The sequence below is a fragment of the Equus asinus genome, chromosome 23, assembly GCF_041296235.1.
Source record: "Equus asinus isolate D_3611 breed Donkey chromosome 23, EquAss-T2T_v2, whole genome shotgun sequence".
Lineage (NCBI taxonomy): Eukaryota > Metazoa > Chordata > Mammalia > Perissodactyla > Equidae > Equus > Equus asinus.
In genome coordinates this window covers 49,526,076-49,549,612 of record NC_091812.1, presented here as the reverse complement: position 1 = coordinate 49,549,612, position 23,537 = coordinate 49,526,076, and the positions used below count along the sequence as shown (strand labels likewise).

Sequence of the window (23,537 nt, the reverse complement as noted above, 5' to 3'; positions counted from 1 at the left end):
CTCCATATTATCTATAAAACTGTGAACAAACATAACTAGTAAAACTTTTTCAATGAATAAAAAATGAACATCTTTTTTCCTTACCAAACATCTCTTTAGAATTTTTAATAAATTATAAAGCTGACTTTTAGGTATTCTCTCTATTTGATTTTCTCATGAAAGGTGAAAATGTTAATAAGATATCAATGAGTAAAGCAGTTTAAACAAAGGGAAAAACATAAGATTCTTAGAAGAAACATCAAGAACTGGATAATGAGGGGCTGGCTTGGTGGCATAGTGGTTAAGTTTGCGCAATCTGCTTCGGTGGCCTGGGGTTCCTGGGTTTGGATCCCAGGCATGGACCTACACACCACTCATCAAGCTGTGCTGTGGCATCATCCTACGTACAAAATGGAGGAAGACTGGCACAGTTATTGACTCAGGGACAATCTTCTTCAAACAAAAAGAGGAAGATTGGCAACAGATTTAGCTCACAGACAATCTTCCTCACCAAAAAAAAGCCCCCAAAACACAAAAAAACAAAACCAAAAACTGGATAATTAAAAAAATGCCTGCATTAAATATTTGTTCTCACAAAAAAATGTACCTTCTCTTTTCTCAGCCAGACGTGTATTCAATTCTTGTATTGTTGCCTTATCAAGAGATATTTGTACTTTAAGTTTATCCAATTCTTCTTGAAGATTCATCCTATGAAAATTAACACAATAAATGATTATTTTAAATGTGTAAGTTAAGGAATAATGTAGCAAACAAATAACAGCAGCAAAGATATTTAAGATCTATGAATTAGCAGTAAAATAAAAGCAAAAATATATTAATATTAACAAATTCTAACAATTAAAATTGAATTTTAATTAGGATCTGAAAAGTAAAATATTTTAAGTGATTTAAGTGATTTTTGACTTTGCTACATACTTAAAATATAAACTATATGATTTTAAAAATCATGTATTAAGTTACCCGATCACTTTTTACCACACAGATATGCTACGTAAAATAAAAATAAAAAATGTTAATACATACCACTGAAAGCAAAGATACTAAATCTATAGATGTCAAGTAAAGACAAAGAACTCCTGCTAGTAGAACGGAACTGAGCTACCATGGTTAGAGACCTGGATCAAACACTGCCCTTGGAGACCCCAGATCTCCATGAGTGGGATGGAAGTTTATGCTCAAGGCCCTTCATGGCTGGGCTAACTGCAGGAAGCTGGGAGACAAAAATTTGCTGAATGAAACTTGAATATCTGAACTTATATGGTTGGAGTTCCATTAAAAAAAGGCTTTCTCCTCCAGTCTGAGGGCAAGACAGAGTCAATCAGAAGAGGTCAGAATCCTAAGCCTATATTACTGCTTTCAAAATTGAGCCGTACACATTTGCAGAGAACTGAAGAATCGACAGTAATGTAAAAACTGATTTATGGCCAGCATACACTGGTGAGTTCAGGCAGACACTAACATCCACTACATAGAGGCTTTCACAACTGAGAGAATGGATAAAAGAAAAACTACCACAGAAAATAAATCTCAAAGAAGTCAAGTTTGCAGATAAGAAAAAATATATGAATAAGTTAGCCATGAATGAAAGTGTACATATCACCCTATCCAAAACAGGAGAATGCACTGCAAGGAAATAGAGATAACAGAACAATTCAAAATGAGTTTTTATAAAGTTAGAATGTTTAAAATGTTGGGAAAAAAGAAAAAGAGGTGATATCATATAAGAATAGGTTGGGGCCAGCCCAGTGGTGTAGTGGTTAAGTTTGCACACTCTGCTTTGGTGGCCCAGGGTTCACGGGTTTGGATTCCAGGAATGGACCTACATACTGCTCATCAAGCCATGCTGTGGTGGCATCCCACATACAAAATAGAAGATTGGCATAGATGTTAGCTCAGAGACAATGTTCCTCAAGCAAAAAGAGGAAGACTGGCAACAGATATTGCCTCAGGGCCAGTCTTCCTCATCAAAAAAAAAAAAAGAAGAATAGGTTTATGAAACAAAAGAAGACAAATAAGAAAAATAACCAAATAATATATCTAGAAATGCTAAATAAAACAATGTAAATTAATAATAATAAGATAATAATTGATTTAAAATTCAATGGATGGGTTAAATAGCATACAAAGCTAATGAAAATTGATAAAATCAAAGAAAACACAAAGAAACAAAGAGAATGAAAACAGTAATGATATATAAAGTATGTTGGAATAAGAAGCCCAGACACCATCTAATAGAAATGATTCAAGGAGAGAACTGAGAAAATAGGAGAAGACAATACTCAAAATACAATGACTGAAGATTGAGAGCTGATGAAAAATATGAATTACCAGATTAAGAGAGTACTAAAAATTGCAAAAAAATTAAATAAAACTATACAGACACTTAGAAACAGTGAAACTACAGAAACATCAAAGAAAAAGAGACAATTTTAACATCAACTAAATTGAGAAAAAAGCCAATTAACAACTAAAGAACTTTGGAATGACAGCAGACTTCTCATACCAAAAAGAAAAGCCAGAAAGAAAACAAGTAACATCTTCCACATTCCAAGGTTTACTATTCATAGATCCTAAATGAAAGAACTATTAAAGAATATATTTTAGGAAGAAAAAACAACAAACTCAAAAGCAACATACAAAACAAAATAGGCAATGATATTGAAAGACATTTATAAATACGTACATAGAACTAAACAAACATTTATTATGTAAAGCCATCATAATATCTAAACGAAGGCAGAGAAAAAGTAAGGCAGAACTAAAATCCTGAACAACAAAATGGTATAAGACCAAGAAAAGGATCAAAGTTAACATATTTTAAGATCCTTGTATTGTTGGAGAAGGACAGAGGTACTGATTAACTTTAGACTTTGTCAAATAAATGATGTATGTGATAATTTCAAGAAGAATCATTTAAAGACTGGAAAACAAATATAAAATTTACAAATCAGAAGAGGTTAAAAAAAAGAAAAGAAAAAATATAATCAAATCTAAGGCAAGAAAAGGATTTTAAAAAGGAGGATAAGGAAATAAAATACACACTAAGGAAAAAAATACTAAAGATAAAGATGGTCATTACACAATGATCAAAGGAATAATTTACCAGGAAGATATAACAGTTCTAAACTTTTATGTACTCAATAATAAGAGAAATACCATTCTTACATTAATTCAAATAATAAAAAGGTATATAAAGTAACAAACAAGTAGTTTCCGCTCCCCTTTACTCAGTTTACTTCTTGAAAAAATTGATATTTACAGTTTGATTTGCTACTTATATTTTTTGTTCACATAAACACAAATACACATACATAAAAGTTTTAAAAACTGGAATCACATATTTGCAGCTTCTCAGGTAGGTTACAGACTGATGGGAAGGGCACACACACATGCACACACATACACCTGTACACACAGTGATTAAATGTAGATTAGGTTCCTGCTTTGTTTAGCTAAGAACATGGAACATACTGAAGCAAGATGGCCCCAGAAAGAAAAAGCAGGTGTAGCTCATCTCAACTTGGTTTTCCTTGGCTCTCAGATCACATATCCAGCAGAATACACGGCTACAGCTGTTGGAAATGTTATTTCTTGCTTCTTTAGAAATATGTTATACTTACAGATTGTGCTTTTTGAGGAAGAACTCACACAGTCCACTTATTGATAACTATTTATAAACATCAGGGACCACCTTATTCTTCAGTCAAATGAAGCACCAACCCAAATCTTAATGGGTGTTTGGAAGAGGGGCTGACAGAGTGAGTGCCCAGGCACCTCTGAGCAGGATGAACATTGGCTTTCTACTCTGATTTACTACCCATTTATTCTGCTGTTTCTGATATTCTGTTTGGTATGAGGACTACAATTCAAAATCTGCTTCTTACTGGACAAGTTATATGAAACAACTGTATTCAGATGCTGGCAGCACCAAACTGTGATGCCTGAGAGAAAGGAAATCAACAACAAGAACCCTAATGATAGTCCAGATTTCTGCCAGGAGGAACCCTCCAGAACGTGATGCAGGAAGAGGGGTCCTAAGAAGAACACAATGGCTTCACTGAGTTGAAGAAAAACAGATTAGTTTGAGAAGGCTGAAATGTCTGGAATTGGTGAAGCACGGTACCCAGAGAGGAAGAAGCTACATAGAGGAAAAGTTACAGAAATCTGCAGAATTCATTTGAGTCTGTGGCTACATATTTTGTTGCATCATATGCATAGCATGAAACTCAACGAGGCAGGCAGAGCTATAAGTGGAACCATTCCCAGAGCTTACAAAGGGCTGGGAGACAGAATTCTGACTAGCCAGAGAGAAGAATCTGGCTCAACACCAGGGGCATTCAACACAGAACCCAAAAGGGTCATTCTAATGAGCAGGGATAAATAAGCCGCTGGTAAAGGATATTCTAAACCTGTGCTAACAAGGTGCTAAACATTTTCAGGTCTTTAAATCCTGAGAAAACTGAAAACTGAGATTTTTAACACCTCTCTCTCAGTAATCAACAGAAAAAGTGGATGGAAATCAGTAAGAACATAGAATATTTGAAAAGCACTGTGAAAAAACTTGACCTATTAGACATTTATAAAACACTGCACCCAATAACAGCAAGATACACATTCTTTTCAAGCGCCATGGAAGTTTCACCAAGGTAAAACCACACACTGGGCCATAAAATAATTCTCAATAAAATTAAAAAGATCTACATCATGCAAAGTATCTTCTATGACCACAATACAACTAAACTGGAAATCAATACCAGAAGGATGTCTGGAAAATCTCCAAATATTTGAAATTAAAGAATCTACTTTTATAGTTTTTCTTTCAAGGAAGACTCCAAGACGAATTAGAAAATATTTTGAACTTAAAAAAAATTAAAACACAACATTTCAAAATCTGTGAGGTTCTAAACAGCACTCAAATGAACATCTACAGCCTTATGTGCTTATATTAGAAAAGAGAAAGATCTACAGTGTGGTAAGCTTCCAATTAAAAAAACTAGAAAAAGAAGATAAATCAAGTTTAGCACTTTTTCATATGTGTATTGGCCATTTGGATGTGTTCTTTTGTGAAATATCTGTTCAAGTGTTTTGCTCATTTTTCTATTGGGTTGACTGCCCTCTTCTTCTTTATTCATAAGAATTCTTCATACACTTTCGATGCTAGCCCTTCGCTGGACATATATTCTGCAAATATCTTTTCTCACTCTGAAAGTTGCCTTTTAATTCATTTAACGGTATCTTTCAATGAACAGAAGTTCTTGATTTTAATATAGTCTAGTTTATCAATTTTTAGTTTATATTTAGTTCTCTTTAAATCTAGCTTAAGGAATCTTTGCCTACTACAAAGACAAAAGATGTTCTCGTATGTTTCCCTCTGAAAGCTTTATGGTTTAAGGCTTCACATTTAGGCCTTCAGTCCATCTAGTACTGATTTCTGTGTACGGTATGAGGTAAAATATTCTACTCATTAAAATTATGTTTTTTTTAAATTGAAGTTCTTGAGACTTTTAGCTATACAGTTATATTATCTGCTATTTTGTTTCCAATTTTTCATAATTATACAATGCTATAATGAACATCCTTGTAGATGTGCCTATATGTAAGATCTCTTTAGTGTTTTCAACTAAAAGTGGAATTACTGGGTCTTTGAGCACATACTTAAAAAGCAAAAAGAATATTTCAAACATAAAAAAGCATAAAGAATAATATAACTAACATTAATGTACCAACCATCTAGATTTAAAAACAACTAACATTATGCCATATTTAATCCATAGCTTTTATTTTTATGGAAAAAATAAAATGATCTGTAAATAGTATTTCTCGCAAACAATATTCCACCTTTCTTCCCTCCCCAGAAATAATCGATATCTTTAATTTGGTATATTTCTGTTCCATGTTTCAATACTATATATGTATGTGTGTGCGTGCATAGAGTTAGATAACTATATTTTTGTGGATATATATGTGCATGTATGTATGTGCACACACATACATATCCACAAAAATATAGTATAGTTCTATGAGTAAAAATTTTATATTTATATACTATTATTCAAATTCCTTCTTTTAACTCAACTTTTGCTATTGAGGCATTTTTATTTTGATAAATATAGATCTAATTTATTCATGTTAAATGCAGTAGAGTACCACATTATATTAATATACCACAGTATACTTAGATCAGATACTAATGGACATTTACATCATTTCTAATTGCTAACTATTACAAAAACACTGCAAGAACATCCTTATTCATATATCTTAGTTGAGTTCATTGCAAAAAGGTCCTAAGAAAATATTTCAAAGTGAAATTTTTCTCTCAAGAGTTTTTATATCCCCTAGATAAATTACAAATATTGGGAAAAAATACTACCAAATTAAATCCCTTTTTCCATCTGAAGATAACTTTGCCTACAACATCCCTACATTGACTATATATGACATCATCAAAATAGCTGAAAACAAACTAAAGCCTAATGTAGTGTTTAGAATAAGTAAACACTTTGTACCAGTTACCTATATCATTCAAGATAAATTTTGATATTTATAAATGCTCATTAGCATTCAATTCAGATGTTCAAACCCAACATTCTTGATAAAATTATTTTCCCTAAAGAAAAAATGTTTTAAAATAGACTGAGTTTAGTGTGACAAAACACACTTAGAGAAAGTAACTTTGACTTTTTTTAGAAAAATAAAGTATTTTTGTTTAGGAAAATAAACACAAGATTTACTACCTAATTATTTAAGTAAACAATATGTAATTCTTCAAGTAATTCTAAAAATATCATATATACAGTGCCTCAAATGTATGAAAAGAAATTAAGGTAGCAATTAAATTAAAAATATTATATATATGGTGCTAATATCTGAATGTTTATGTCCTCCTAAAACTCATGTTGAAATTCTAACCCCTAAAGATGATGGCATTAGGAGGTGGGGCCTTTGGGAGGTGCTTGGGTCATGACGGAAGAACCCTTATGAATGGGATTAGTGCCCTTATAAAAGAGGACCACCAGAACTCCCTTGTCTCTTCTGTCACGTAGGGATAAGACAAGAAGTCTGCAGTCTGGAAGAAGGTCCTCACTCAATCATGCTGGCACCCTGATCTCAAACTTCCACCTCTAGAACAGTGAGAAATAAATTTCCATTTATAATGTCACAATTTCTGTTGTCATATTTTGTTGTAGCAGCTTTAATGGACAAAGATATATGACCTCAAAAAATAAATACCCTATGTATATAGTCACAAATGTATTAAAATAATTTAAGGTATCAACATCAACAGTTGATCTCAAGAGTTAGAAAATAAAACTCGAAAATATACTTGCCATTTACTCTGGTGAACTACCTACCAATGAATACAAAATCATACTTTTTTCTTAGCCAACAATCTTGCTAAGTGTACAGCAAAATATAATGAAAATACAACAAATATATAATAGCTAAAAGGTGAAAACAACCCAAATATCAATGGATGAATGGGTAAACAAAATGTGGTATGTATATACAATGCAATAGTATTCAGTCTTAAAAAGGAAAAGAAATTCTGACATAGGTGACAACATGGAAATACCTTGAAGATATGATGACAAATGAAATAAGCCAGACACAAAAAGAAAAATATTGTATGATTCCATTTATATGAGGTACCTAGAATACACAAATTCATAGAGACAGAAAGGAGAGACAGGGGCTGGGGAAAGGGGGCATGGGGAATTATTATTATTAACCATTAGGGTACAGATTTTCAATCTGAGAAGATCAAAAGGTTCTGGAGATGGACGGTGGTGATGGTGGTACAGGAAGGTGAGTACTGCACTGTACACCCAAAAATGGTTGCAACGGTAAATTTTTTGTTACGCATATTTTACCACAATAAAAAATATATATCCCCCACAATTTAGGTTGATCATACAGGAAACAAAAGTTATAAACTATTTCTGTATTTTACCCAGAGGAGAGGGCAGGAAAGAGAAAGAGGGGGAAAAAAATGGAAAGAGGTGGAGAAAACATAAACACAGGAAGGCACAAAAGAGCTTCATCTCATTAATCAAAGTTTGTAATTATATATATGTGTGTGCTTATTGATTATTATTTGTGTCTCCAATAAACTGAAGCCCTGTGAGGCCTGGAGCCATACACGTTCTGCTCAATATTTTACTTGCAGTGCCCAACATATTTATTGACTTAATGAATGAAAGCACAAACAATCCAAAGGGTCACACAGATTCAGTAATATGTACCTAATATTATAAAACTCCATAGTTTAAAGGCCTTTTGTACATATATTATTTACTTAGCTACAATGGTGTACTTACTTCCAGGCCTCAGTACTTTTACAGTATCATGAGTGACTTCTTAAAGCCCATCTATAGGCTTCAAGTTGCATCACACTCTCAAGCATTCTAGAGACAGAAAAGAGGACTACAAAGGACCTGGGCTTCAGAGCTCTAACTCAGCAATGAGTTAGGTTTTATGTTAATCTTGCTCTGAAACTTCTCACTCTTATCTAGGAATCCTTAATACATGAGTTTACTTCCTATGACCCCAATCTCAGTAGATGAATTTCTTGTCCTTGATTTTCAATCATAAAGTAACTGGGATTCAAAACCTGTTGCCACATAACCTTGAAATCCATTGTCTTTCAATGGACTCTCATAACTTGCACAACTCTTGATTACACTAATATCCCAGAACTTATATTCTCATTTCCCAGAATTTATATTCTCATTTGCATTATGCTTATGATAGCCTGTGCTGTTTCATCTTGGACTGATTTCTCAAGGGCAGATACATTTAAATTCTCATCTTATTAATTCATCTCATTAACTCTTACATGTGATCATATAGCCTGTTTGTGAAAGCCATAAAAATTAATACATGGGACAACTGGAAATTCACATGCAAAAGAATGAAGTTGGACCCGTACTTAACACTATATAAAAAAATTAACTAAAAACGGACCAAAGATCTAAATATGAGTTAAAACTATAATACACTTAGAAGAAAACATGGGGGCAAATATTCCTGATCTTGGATTTGGCAATTTGTCATACTTAGATATGACATCAAAAGCATAAGCAACAAAAGGAAAAATATATAAAGTGGACTTCAACAAAATTAAAAACTTTGTGTATCAAAGGACCCTATCAAGAAAGTGAAAAGACAACTTACAGAATGGGAGAAAATATTTGCAGATGTCTAGTAACCAGAATCTGTAAAGAACTCTTACAACTCAAAAACAAAAAGACAAACAACCCAAGTTTTAAAATGGGCAAAAGACTAGAATAGATATTTATGCATGGAAGATACAGAAATGGTCAATAAACACATGCAAAGATGCTCATTAGTCATTAAGGAAATGCAAATCAATACCACAATGAGATACCACTTCACATTCACTAGGACGGCTTTTTTATAGGTTTATAGGCTTTAAAGACTGAGAGAAAATAAGTGTTGACAAGGCTATGGGAAAGTGGAATCTTCATATTTTGCTGGTGGGAATGTAAAATGATGGGGCCACTATGAAAATAGTTTGACAGTCCCTCAAAAAGTTAAATATAGACTTACACATGACTCACCAATTCTGCTGATAGGTATATATCCAAAAGAATTGAAAACAAGTATTCAAACAAGTACTTGTACACAAATGTTCACAGTGCCACTTTTCACAATAGCCAAAAAGTGGAAGCAACTCAAATGTCCATCAATGAATGAATGAATAAATAAATTGTAGTATATCTGAACCGCCAGCATGACTACTCTTGCACTTTGGGGCATTAGGTAAAATAAGGGTGACTTGAACACAAGCACTGAGATACCTCGATAGTTGATCTGGTAACCCAGTAAGCTACTAAGTGACTAATGAGTGGGTAGTGTATACAGTGTGGATATGCTAGACAAAGGGATGATTCACATCTCAGGTAGGATGGAGTAGGACAGCATGAGTTTTTAACACACTACTCAGAACAGTGAGCAATTTAAAACTTATGAATTGTGGGGCCGGCCAGGTGGCGCAGCGGTTAAGTGTGCATGTTCCACTTCTCATTGGCCTGGGGTTCACCGGTTCAGATCTGGGTGCAGACATTGCACCACGTGGCAAGGCATGCTGTGGTAGGCGTTCCATGTATAAAGTAGAAGAAGATGGGCATGGATGTTAGCTCAGGGTCAGTCCTCCTCAGAAAAAAAGAGGAGGATTGGCAGATGTTAGCTCAGGGCTAATCTTCCTCGGGAAAAAAAAACTTATGAATTGTTTATTTCTGGAATTTTCCATTTAATATTTTTGGACTTCAGTTGATCATGGATAACTGAAACTGCTGATAAGGGGGGACTACTGTATATTAAATATTCAGAATAGGTAAATCCACAGAGACAGAAGGCAGACTAGTGGTTGCCAGGAGCTGAAAGAAGGGGGAAATGGGGAGATAAGGAGTGACTGCTTAATAAGTATTGGGTCTCTTTTTGGGGTGATAAGATCATGGTTGGACAACATTGCAAATGTACTAACTGCTACTAGATAGTATGCTTTAAAATAAAATTATTATGTAATTCATACATTGTTATTAGTTATCCAAAAATACATTTGTTTTTGAAAAATGTCATGATTAGCAGACTTTTTTTCCTAAGAATTTTATTTCCAACGCATGTCAGAGAAATGCAGCTCCTAAAATCCTCATTTCTACATATGGGAACAATAATGTTCTTGCTTAGAAAGACAGGGAGTCTTTCTTTGCAGAAAAAAAAAAAACTAGCTGAACTTTCCTACCATAATATTTTGATTTTAGCTCCTTAAGCAATTATTATTCAATTTTATAAAATATTCTTTGAAACTATGGCCTACATATATTTAACATTTAACCCAAGAAAGTACTCCATCCTGGGCTATGCCATTGATCTATAGCTTGTTTACTTTTTATCATTAAGAAAAAATGATCAAAAGATCATTGAAATAAAGGAGTAATGATATATGGGGCAAAATTCCTTACTTCTACAAAATAAAATTTAAGTTTTTAATTACAAATTTCCCCTTACCACTGACCCCAACTCTAACTGCCTTCACTGAAAAATTCACTAACCAGGATTCTCAGCATCAACCAGGAAAAATATCAGTAACTCTTTGGAAATATTTTGCCTTCTCATACTTATTTTCAGGTAAGAAACAAAAGTGAAGCAGGAATGGTTAAGAAGGGGGGCGAGATGTTTAAGTGTGTTATATAAAGAATTTAGATTTTATTTTAAGAGCAATGAGAAGATACAAAATGTTTTCAAACAGGGGAGAGACATGCTCAGATTTGTATTTTAAAAGATCACTCTGCAGCATTGGGGGAAAATGGATTTGAGGGGATAAGAGTGAATGTCGGCAGCTATTTATGAGTTTATTCTAGTTGATCATGGAAGATATGATGGTGATTTGAATAAGGACAGGGATAGTAAGAATGGAAAGAAATAGATATATTCTAGAGATACTTGTGATGTGAAATCATTAAGACTTGTCTCTTACTATCTAGCATCCCAAAGAGTGGTTTCATCTCACTAGCACATGGCAAGTGCCCCTATAATAAATCTCATCAGGGTTTGAAATTACTACTCTTCAGTACACAACTCTGTATTCAGTCCCTAGCTTAGTGCCTGGCTCTGAATTATATTGTTTAAATGTTGAATGAATAAATAAATGAATTAAAATATGAGTATTTGTTAAATACTGGAGGAATCAAGCAATTTATTAGTTCATAGATTGCTAAGTTCTTGATCTTTTTGTTAAAATAGCATGATGATATAATAAGAAGATGGATTTTATAGATCTAAATGAATTATTATAGGAAGTATATCCCATGAAAATTTCTCAAGTCCTCATATTCATATACTACAGCAGCAACAAAAACTTCTGACCGTACTCAATGGTAGAAACATTATAATGTAGGTCAGGGGTAGCATCATTTTTTTTTAAATCACATTTTGTAAACTGACTTAGAGTTGCCACATTATTTTTTAATGGGGTTTTGAAAAGTTAACTCAACTTTTAAGACTGGATTTGGAAGTACTATACAAATTTAGTTTAAAAGTAGTTTTAGTAGTATATCTTATATATTCCAGCCTTAAATTTAAAAAATAGTCATTACTGCGTAAATAGGGGTAAATCTTACTTCTTAAGTAGTCAGGACTGAGTACTAAACTAGATCCCAATGTGTGACACAAATATAAGACTGCCTGGTCCACAGAAAAACAGGCTGAAATTTCTGATTCTCAGCAAGAAGAAGTAGACATATTTATCCCTATTCCTCCTACTAATTAAATACAAAAACCCTGAACAGAATACGTAAAACACACATAAGTCTCTGACAGGCAGGGAGAAGAAGAATAGGAATATTTAGGAATAGAGGAACAACTCACAGTGATAGGTTCCCTGGCTTTCTTCTTTCCTCCCAAATATTTCAAATTAGGTACTGAAGAAACCCACAACCCAGAAATGCCAACAGACACAAACAAAGCAAGTCTTAAGGAAAGTCTGTTTTCTTTAGCCAAAGAACCGGGAATGGGGCAGACTAGCAGGACAGAAATCTTGTTGATGATAACCACCGTTCTCCAGCCATATACCACTGGGAAAAGAAAAAAATAGCTTACTCTCTGTCAATGAAGGCCAAGTGAGAAGCCTGAATTTCCACCCCCATCAAATGGTAATGAGGCACCCCTTCACACTCACTTCCACGCAATGTCATCAGCAGTCAAGTTTGAAGCTAAGACTCCCACTCCTTCCTGGCAGTACTGATGTGAGCATGATGTCATCAGAGGTTTGTTAAAATAAAAGACTGAAATAAGATCTAGAGTCTCAAAACATAATACTCCAAATGTCCAGGAGACAATTCAAAATCACTCATTACACCAAGAATAAAGAAAATCTCAATTTGAAGGAGAAATCATATTAAGAAATTCCACCACCAAGATAATATACATGTCAGAATTACTTGACAAGGACTTTAAAGTAGCCATGATTAACATGCTCCAATGAACAATTATGAATGATCGTGCAACAAATAAAATAGAAAATCTCAGCAAATAAATAGGTGATATAAAGAAGAATCAAATGAAAATTTTAGAATTGAAAATTATAAAAACCAAAATAATAAACCCACTGCATGGGCTCGATAGCAGAGATGACAGATGAAAGAGGAAAGAATCAGTGAACTTGATGATAAAACAATAGAAATTACTTGAAATAACCCAATTTGATCAACAGAGACAAAATAGGCTGAAAAATAAAATGAATAGAGCCTTAGGGACCTGTAGGACAATACTAAAGAATCGAACATTCATGTCAATAGAATCCCCAGAAGGAGAGGATAAAGAATGTGGGGCTGAAAAAATTATTTGAAGCAACAACAACCAAAATTTCCCAATTTGACAAAAGGCAGAAACCTAGAGATTCAAGAAGCTTAGAGAATCCCAAATAGGATAAACTCAAAGAAATTCATGCCCAAAAATGTCATAATTAAACTTCTGAAAAGTAAAGACAAACAAAAAATGATTGAAAGCAGCCAGAGAAAAAGATGGATTACCTCTAGGGGAACCACAATTCAAATAACAGTGCATTTTTCATCAGCAACCATGAAGGCCAAAAGGAAGTGGCAAATATTTTTCCAGTGCTGAAGAAAAGAATCTAGAATTCTTTATCTTTGGGAAATAGCCTTTGGGAATGAAAGTGAAATGAATACATTTTAGATAAAGGAAAACTTAGACAATTTGTTCCTAGCCAACCTACCCTAAAAGAAAGTCTAACGGGAAGCTCTTCAAACGGAAAGAAAATGGGAAAAGAAGAAAATTTGGAAGGTCAGGAATAAAGAAAGTGGAAAAAAAAAATACCTCTACTATATTTATGAGTAAATATAATAGGGTATCCTTCCCTTGAAGTTTTAAAATTACGTTTTATATTTGAAGTGAAAACTATAATATCATTTCATGAATTTCTCTATGTATTTAGAGAAAATATTTAAGACATTAATTATATTATAAAGGGGGTGGGTAAAGGGACACAATAGAATTAAGGTTCCTACATTCTACTTGAAATGGTAAAATGTTGATGCCAGTAGACTGTAATAAGTTACGTATTATAATACTTAGAGCAGACACTAAAAAACTGATTTAAAGAGATATTCTCCAAAACCATATAAGTAAATAAAAACGTAATTCTAAAAACATGTTCAAGTTACAGAAAGGAAGGAAAGAGAGATAAACAGATGGAATAAACAGAAAACCACTAATAACATGGCAGACTTAGCTCTAACCTATCAATAATGCAAGATAGAATGTCAGCATGCTAAAATGGAACTTATGTCTCTACACTAGCAATGTACAATTAGAAACCAAAATTAAAATTACAGTACCATTTTTAGTAGCTCTAAAAAATTAAATACCTTGGTACAAATCTAACAAAAGTATTAGACATATAGAATCTTCATGCTAAAGCTATAAATACTGATAAAAGAAAATATCAATAAAGACATACCATATTCATGGACTAGCAGACTCAACATACTTAATATGTCAATTCTCTCCAAACTGATTTATAGATTTAGCACAATTCCAATAAAAATTTCCACATGATTTTGGTAGCTATAGCTATTTTCCTTATCTATTTTTGTAGCTAAAACTTATATGGAAAAGCAAAGGGACTAGAAAAGCCAAAACAATTTTCAAAAGAATGAAACTATTCGATGCACACTAACTGAGTTTAACACTTATTAGAAAACTACAGTAATCAAGACAGAGTGGTGTTCACAAAAGCTTAGGAATACAGATTAATGGAATAAAATAAAGAGTCTTGAAAAAGACCCAGAGAAATACAGTCAGTTGAAATCTGACAGTTACAAAGGCAATTTACTGGAGAAAGGATAGTCTTTTCAAAAATGGTATTGATACAACCGGACATACATTTGAAAAAAAACGAACTTCAACCTCTAACTCACACCTTTTACAAAAATTAGCTCAAAATGGATCATAGAGTTACACACAAAACTTTCAGAAGAAAACATGGGATAAAACACCTGTGACATCAGGTCAGGAAAACAGTTATTAGACAGGGCATCAAAGCCATGATCCATAAAAGAAGAAAATAATAATTTGAACTTGATCAAAATTAAAGCTTTTGTCATGTAAAAGACACTGTCAAGAGAATGAAAAGGCAATCTATAGACTGGGAGAAAATATTTGCAAATCACATGTTTGATTAAGGACTTACATACAGAATATAAAAAGAAGAATTATTGTTTAATTGGCTTAATAATAATCAATTTTTAACAAACAGGCAAAAGATTTGAACAGACATTCATCAAAGATATAAAGACAGCAAATAAGCATGTGAAAAGATAATCAATACCATTAGCCATTAGGGAAATGCAAATTAATATCGCAATGGGATACCAATACACACCTATTAGAATGGTCTAAAAGAATAATGACAACACCAAGTGCTAACCAGGATATGGAGCAACTCGACCCATATGAATTCCTGGTGGGAATGAAAAATGGTACAGCCACTCGGGAAAACAGTGGCAGTTTCTTACAGAGACATACATACCCTGACCATATGACCCAGCAATGCAACTCCTAGGTATTTACCTTAAAGAAACAAAAAGTTATGCTCACACAAAAACCTGTGTATAGTAGCTCTATTCATAATTGCAAAAAACTAGAAAAGACCCAAATGTTCTCCAGGAGATGGATAAACAAACTGTGGGACATTCATACAATGGAATACCATTTAGCAATAAAAAGAAACAAACTGGATGAATCAACATAAGTGAATATCAAAGGCATTCACTGACTTCAGTGAAAGAAGCTAGTCTCAAAAAGTCACAGCTCATATCATTCTACTCATATGATATTCTGAAAAAGGGCAAAGCTATAGAGAGAGAGAACAAATCAGTGGTTACCAGGTGTTAGGGATGTGGGAGGATTTGACTACAAAGGAGCAAGACAAGGAAATTTTTTGAGATAACGAACTAGTTTGTATCCTGATTGTGGCAGCAGTTACTTGATTCTATTGTACATGTTATATATATGTTATATGTCCATAACCCTACATGTCTTATAACTCATAAAACTATATGCTAAAAAAGTCAATATACTATATATAAATTTTTTAAAAAACAAAAAACTTCTGTCATCATTAAACAAAGTTCAACGGATAAAAGACTGATGTTTCATAAGTCTTATTGTTTCATCATGACACTTTTATTTTTAACAATGTATTTCATTAGAACGCTTGGTACTGAACATGTTTCCAAGGACGCTCCCTGAGAGTAGAAAGTTTGTCTGATATTCTCGTTTCATTCACCTAGCAGAGTGCCTGTCACGCAGCAGTAACTCAAATGCGTTTGATTGAATAAATGTTTCACAAAATAACTCTACCTCGAAAAACATTACATTATTTAAAGTTTATATCAATTATTTAGCATTCTTTAAGGTTATCTACCCAAGCTTTACTATCTTTTACTAAGTTAAGACTGATCTGAAAAATAAGTGTTTCACAAATGGCTATCACAATAATGAATTTACTTCAGATTTCAGGGGGAAAAAAATGAATTCTACACTTTTAATAATGACTCAGTATTTATGTAGGCACACTGCTGAGACAAAAAGATCATTAAAGATTATCAGAGAAAGTATCGATACATGCTACAACATGGGTAATCCATACAAAAACATTATGCTAAGTGAAAGAAGCTAATCACAAAGGACCATATGTTGTATGATTCCATTTACATGGCCAGAATAAGCAAATCTATAAATATAGAAAGTTCATTAGTAGTTACCTAGGCTGGGGAGAGACGGTGAAAGGATTGGGAGGTAACAGCTAAGTGGTGTGGGTTGTTTTGAAGGGAGTAATAAAAGTGTTCCAAAATTGTGATGATAGATGCACAAATCTTCAAATATACTAAAAGCCATCAAATTGATCACTTTATACGGTAAATTATATAGCTTGTGAATTAAATTTCAATAAAGCTATTAAAAATTATCATGGAATGTTTCTGGGACAAATCTATAAACTCTATAAAATAATTTTCAAGATAAGAGATTTTATTATCAGCATCAAACATTTAGCACTAACAGAGTGTAGTGCACTTTAAGAGGTAATTGGAAGTGTATATTTAAATCTAATATGATCATTACCTCAATTTTCATTATTTTCTCAATTTTCCTCATTTTCATTACATGGAAAAGGTGGCAATCTAATAATGTTACACGTGTTATAATACAATATCTAAGATTCTGATTTATAGCTAAGAAAATACTATGACATTTAATTACATTATGCCACGTAATGCTAAATTCTAGTAATCTTTTAGATCACTAAAAGACACTCAGGCTTTAAAAAAAAATTGCATGGTCTGAGTGTCAAAAATTACTTCTAAATGAAGAAATAGTTAAGTAGCAAAAGAGGTTAATTATGTTGGTCTAACTCCTTTCTGTTTCAAAAAAAAAGTGTTCTTTCTTTGCCAAGCTGAATATAATAGTCTGTGAATTATAAGATCAAGGAAGCAAACTGTATGTTTTCTAAAATATGAGTATCCTTCATCAAGTTTTATACTTAGGGCAGCTAAAAGACCTATGTGGAGGGATCAGCATTAAGCCCAAAGGACAGGCAGTGCACAGCAAGAAAGAAAGTAATTCCCTCGTGTCTTTTGCAGGTCACTACCAAGGACCATGTTAGCAGATCCACACCAGACCCTTAACAGGCAGTTCTGCTGCTACCAGTAATTAGCTTGGACAGCTCTGGCTCCAAGAGTAGCAGCAAGGCTACACCATAATGAGCTCAGCTGGGATTAGCAGGACAGGGCAGGGAACCAAGAGAGCTCAGGCATTCTGCATTGCGTATGTATCTGGGAGATCAAACAAGGATGGCTGGCTAGGTTATCCCCTCTCCACCTCATTCCAAAAATGAAGCACGGCAGTGTCTAAAATACAGGCTAATAAAGAGCGACACCTCCAACAGATGAGAGCCACATTAATTAACACAATCCCTGGATCATATTCTACAGTTTCGGCTACAGCTAGCAAATGTGCAACTTGTTATTGCATTATACATATATATACGTTTTAAAAGCTAGTCCTTTTTTTTTCTTTACTTTCATTGGCAAAAATCAGATTATTTCAATTTTCATATTTTATAAGGTATTTCTCTCATGGTCTTTAAGCCACAAAATGTCTCCCAAATGTTTATCTAAGTCCACATTGTTAAAAAGAAACTCACTTTTGGATGATTAGCTCCTGGTTCTCCCTTTTGAAATAGGCCAGTTCATTCCATACAGCATCAGAATCTTCTTGTCGAAGTTGCTGGGGATCTGCTCTCTTTATTTTTCTGATTTCAGTCCTATTTTTAAAATGAAGTTGCTTTCTTCCTTAACATGTTCAAAGTGCAATAAAAATTCATGTATACATTCCCTAAAATTTAAAAATATCTATTGATCAAATTTCTGATTCAAGCTCACTATTTATGGAATGAATTTCCTAAACCCTTATGTAGAAATTAAAATCCTATATCATAATTTCCTAAAAAGCTAAACTGCTATTATGGAAAGCAAACTTTTAAGCAGCCATATGATATTCTTAGGTCTATCTCCTCATTCATTCTACTAATAGTAAAACATACATTGTAGGATTGTCACAGATTCTAAAAAAAGACTATAAACAATCAGCTCATCTAGACTTTGCTGCCAACCAATCTGAATGTAGTATACATGCTCTATCTTAAAACAAACTATTATTAGTGAATATTTCAGAAAGTAGTTTTTACACTTCTAGCAACTACTAAAAAGTTAGGTGAACAGAAGCTAAATCCAGGATAAATTGCTTTATCACTCCTTTACTAACAAGCGATCTGAAACACTTTCCATTCTTAAAAGGAAAAAATCAGATGTGACAATTATCTACAAAACATGCCAAATACCCTTTATGTTTTCATTTTCTGTACATAAAACAAACTCTCGGTTTTTATTTTGTGAAAGTGCTGTACTGGCCAATTTAGAAACAGTATTTCTCTATAGAACAGACCAATGTGTATCATCAACATCGCCCTAAAGGATCCATCTCAAAAGATGAGAGGGTAGTAGATTTTCTGTACTCATTCAGTCCTTTGCCCTCTGTTGATACTGTTAACAGGGGAGCCACTTACGACTAACCAAGATCTGAACACCTGTTCAGAGCAATTGAACTGAGACCGCCAATTCATTCAGATAAGCTGCAGAACAAACTGATGGATAGTAAAGATTTTCAAATTGCATACTAGGTTGAAGTAGTTTTAAGATAGTTAACTAAATATGAATTTCATATTTCTCTTGACTTTCGATTAAAACTTAAATACTTTTTGAGTCATAAACATTGTAACACCAGTATTTTATTTATTGAAAGTGGTTTTTCAATCATATGGATACGAATTATTTTTGCCTTAAGTTACACACTTTTACTACTCTACTGATATTAAAAATGTATACAATACTCATAATCACCTACACTAATGATTTCTGTAAATTACAGGAAAATCTATACTTATTGCTAGCATACTTCTCTGTTTTCATTTACTATTTTCTCTATTTAAAAATCCAGAATAAAAATCTGACTAGCAAATAATTTCTCTAAAATCAAACAAAAGCCATTAAAACACCTATATGATGCTACTCCATTCCATTTAATATTTAGGGAAATGCCTTTATGAGCTATGTAACTCACATGCCACTGCCTTCTTCCCACTGTTTTAATTGCTCTTTTACTGCTCTGTAGTTGGTCTGTAACATCTGTAGCCTTTCCTTGCGTTTTTCATGGGCATCTCTTAGCTCATCATTTTCTTGGCTCTGTAGAACACAAAAAAGCAAGTACACAAGTTTGAAGAAAGTATTAGTATAATGTTGTAAATAAAAGGTTACCCATCAAAACATAAAATTTGAAAGAAAACAGTATGTCAATATGAATGAATTTGTAATACTTATTTAAGCAGAGGAAAAGGAAGAATTCCTAAAGTCACAGAATAGCTTTGCTTGATAAATTCGACCCACTCACTGGATTTTTTTAAGCTGCTTTAAGTAATTTCAAAACTGCTATCAAATTAGTTTCATTTCTTTCCCTGTTTTAATTAGCATACATACAAATATTTATGGGCTAATCTTAAACATTTAAAATTTTTTTTTCTTTTCAACACAAGGATTGTCCATACATAAAGCTTGATTATTTTGTTAGTTATAAGTGCACATACAATTAGTGTAAGGACACTAATCATAGTAAGACCAATTCTTCAGCCCATGGATTCATGATTAGTTTCTCATAAAGCACATGTATTATACAAGAGGAAGAAAATCAGTTTGGACCTAAGTTAGAAGTAGCATAGTTTAACCTTTTGGCTTGTATCATGAAGACCTAAGATGGGAGAGCTGGGCTTAGTACTCTTGAAGAGGTCACAGAATAGACAGTCTAAACATTACTAGGTTAACACATGAGATAAATCTTTATTTTTAGATATAATCACAAAATGAACTTATAAAGGTCAAATTTTCAGTCCTCAGAGGATATATTTATATCACTATGAACTGTATTTCTCAAAGTAAAATAAGTGACTTCTTGAATTTTTTACCCTTGAAAATTTCATATTTGTTTTTTAAACTCTTTTTCATATTTCTGTGTGAAGGAGCTTGTATACTTATTTAGTGGGGGCAACAGGTACTCTAATATTATAGTGAGGTGAAATGTATAGGCATATGGCAGTCAGAAAGAGTTGAATTCCATTCTTGGAGCTTTCTCCTGTCAGCTCCATAATCTTAAGAATACTATTTAAATTAATTCAATTTCTTTTTCTGTAAAGTATGGGAAAGAACATACAGATTTAAATTATGACGACTAGATTAAATGAGCTAATATATAGGTAAAGCCCCTGGCACTGTGCTTGCCCTATAGAGGCACAAAGCAAAAGTTAGCTTCCTTCCACCTCCTCTTCCCAGGTATTAACATTGATGCCCTTATCATTTAGAAGGCAAATTCACTGCTTCCTTGACCATCTATGTCTCATCTCAGCAGTGTGCATTATTTTACTACAATTCTACCTGTCTCAACAGTATGGATATTTTGTTGCTCTACTTAGAATATATGTCTAGTAGGATAACTTCAATAATTCTCTTAAGTAGTTATAGAAAGTATTTGAGCCCTGCGTGTGTACCAAGTGGTCTGTTTGCCATATGGAAATAGAAGCGCTTGATGAAAAGCATGAGAAGGGCATCACTTGACAGAGGCAATCCAAATAAATGTTATCCTTAAGGGTTTTAGAAGATACACAAATCACAGTTACTGCAAACTCGCTAAAAAGTAGCACGGTTTAATATCATGGTTAAAAATTAAGGATACTGAATTTTTGTTAATTTCAGTTAAAGAACCATATATTAAGAGCCTATTACATGCAGGGTCTTAAGTGCTGCAAAGAGTTCAAGTCCTGCTGCTCAAAGTTACTAAATTTTGCCTTCCCATAGCTCAGTTTCTCCATCCTCAAAATAGAAGCTATTTATAACCCTTCTTCTAAGACATAAAGGATGATTTAACCTTGACCTTGAGTTTTCCATACTGTTGGTAAACAATCCAAATATCACTTCACTTCTTTGAACAGTAAGCTTTCTAATCTTAAGTATGTAAAATAAGTGAATAATTTAAATTAGCCAAATAGAAGAATGATAATTGATAATGTTCTTATCTTCTCATAAATGAACACAAGTTAATTATGTGTATTAGAATTCCCCAAGAACTAGTAAGGTTTACTTATTAGGAATTTAAACAGGATATATTATAAACTTATTAATAAAATAATTTAATTACAAGAAATTTACAGATAATTACAAAAGATTCATGTCAAAACATAATTTTAAAATAAACTTATAGTTAAACTGAATACTCTTTAAGTACTTCTAAAATAGCTTTATTTAATTATTCTTAATTAAGTCAAAGTTCTTTCCCCATAAACTTTTATTTTACAATGAGTTTCTTAAAAATCATTACACACAAATACAGTATTTTGGAATCATTAAAAGTCTGTATTAGAGCCCTTAGAATTCTGAGTAAACAGAACCTAAAAGATTGAGCAAGAAGTAAAAATTAATAGAATGGGATATCCAAATTTTTTCTACTACCTTTCACAATAATTCTCCGTTGAATTAACAGAACAAATTGAGTTTCTTATTGTTAGTACTGCCATTATTTTAGCATTTTTCAGTACTGGCTCAGCTACAATTAATCATTGAATTCATACCCAATGTTTTTCCTAATTCTCAAATAGAAATCAACTATATTATGCTATTAAACCAAAGATTAAGACTCAATAAAAATTTCCTGAGTCCTATATATCACTTACAATGTCCTAGGCTCTGTAATAGGCATAGCAATTAATTAAAGCACTCAATGTGGCCACCTCTGATTCCTAAAACTTTAGTGTTATATATTCAACATTAGCAAATAGTTTTGGTTTTCCTATAGTAATTGAAATAAGCGACTCCTTCCACTAAGTAGTACTTATGGAAAAACAGTTTTGTGGATGATCTTTCTGCTTTAGTTTTACATGTTTCATAATTTATCTATACCTAATACAGAGTATTTACATAATTCTTATAAAATTATTAAAACCTAAACTATTAAAAATAAAACCAAACCAGAGATTATTTGATAAATCAACTTGATGGAATTTATAATAATAATTTTTAAATGCAGTGTCACCCGTAGATTCCTGCTTTGAGTATGCTGATATCAAATTGTAATACATGCGTGAAATTAGTCCTGAAACTGTTTCTTTGTCCTCCTTCAAAAATAGACAGTAAAATTTTGTAAAAATGTAAATATAAGATACATTATATACAGTTCAAAGAAAAATGTTTTTCCCTATTTTACTGCAAGAACAAATGTTGGCTGAAGTAGTCAGTCAAAAGTTAGATATCTCAAAAGAAATGTTTAAAAAGAATAATCAAAATACTTTTTCATAATATTCTAACAAATACAAGTTAATTGTAGTTTGGATTATAGTTCTGTAAGTCCCATTTGACTTATAATAGCCTAAGTAAAAAAAATTGTACTTCATTTGGGAAATATTATCCCCAAAGATCTTACAACAAAATTAAGTGTAAAGACTGAAAAATACATTTAGTATCAGTAATTACTACATTTTCCTAAGAGGACATACACAAAAATATCCCCTGGGTTGTCACTGAATTAGGTCCATTTATTAAATCATTCTATAAAACATTCACTGAGTACTGTCTATGTATTTTAGAATTAAACTAGCTAAACTAGAGGCTCTAATTTCTGTGTGCAAACAAATCTAAGTGACCAAAACATTGGAAAATAGAAAATAGGAAAGTTGTATCAACTGAATTTCTTCAACGCGATTTGCAATTCTACTTTTGAGTTCATAAGAATAGAAATGATTCTTGATCTAATCTTTTAGTTTGGTCAACGGCTCCTTGACCTTTGAACTGAGAGCATAAACACTGTTAATCAAAGAGTGGCTCAAACTTCAGAGA

At 32.8% G+C, this 23,537-nt stretch overlaps 1 protein-coding gene across 13 annotated transcripts in view; it reads right to left on the bottom strand.

Annotated features, from left to right (window-relative positions):
• CNTLN (centlein) overlaps positions 1-23,537 on the bottom strand; it is a 332,812-nt gene that overhangs the window by 153,254 nt on the left and 156,021 nt on the right. For all 13 annotated transcript variants that reach the window (XR_011497243.1, XM_070495470.1, XM_070495472.1 and 10 more), the window contains 3 exons: positions 19,726-19,847; positions 18,251-18,370; positions 587-687 (listed from right to left, as the gene is read on the bottom strand). Coding sequence is in view for 12 of the 13 variants with exons in the window: in XM_070495470.1 (XP_070351571.1) it covers positions 587-687; positions 18,251-18,370; positions 19,726-19,847 (343 nt within the window). In the remaining variant the exon portion in view is untranslated. The remainder of the gene's footprint in view (positions 1-586; positions 688-18,250; positions 18,371-19,725; positions 19,848-23,537) is intronic.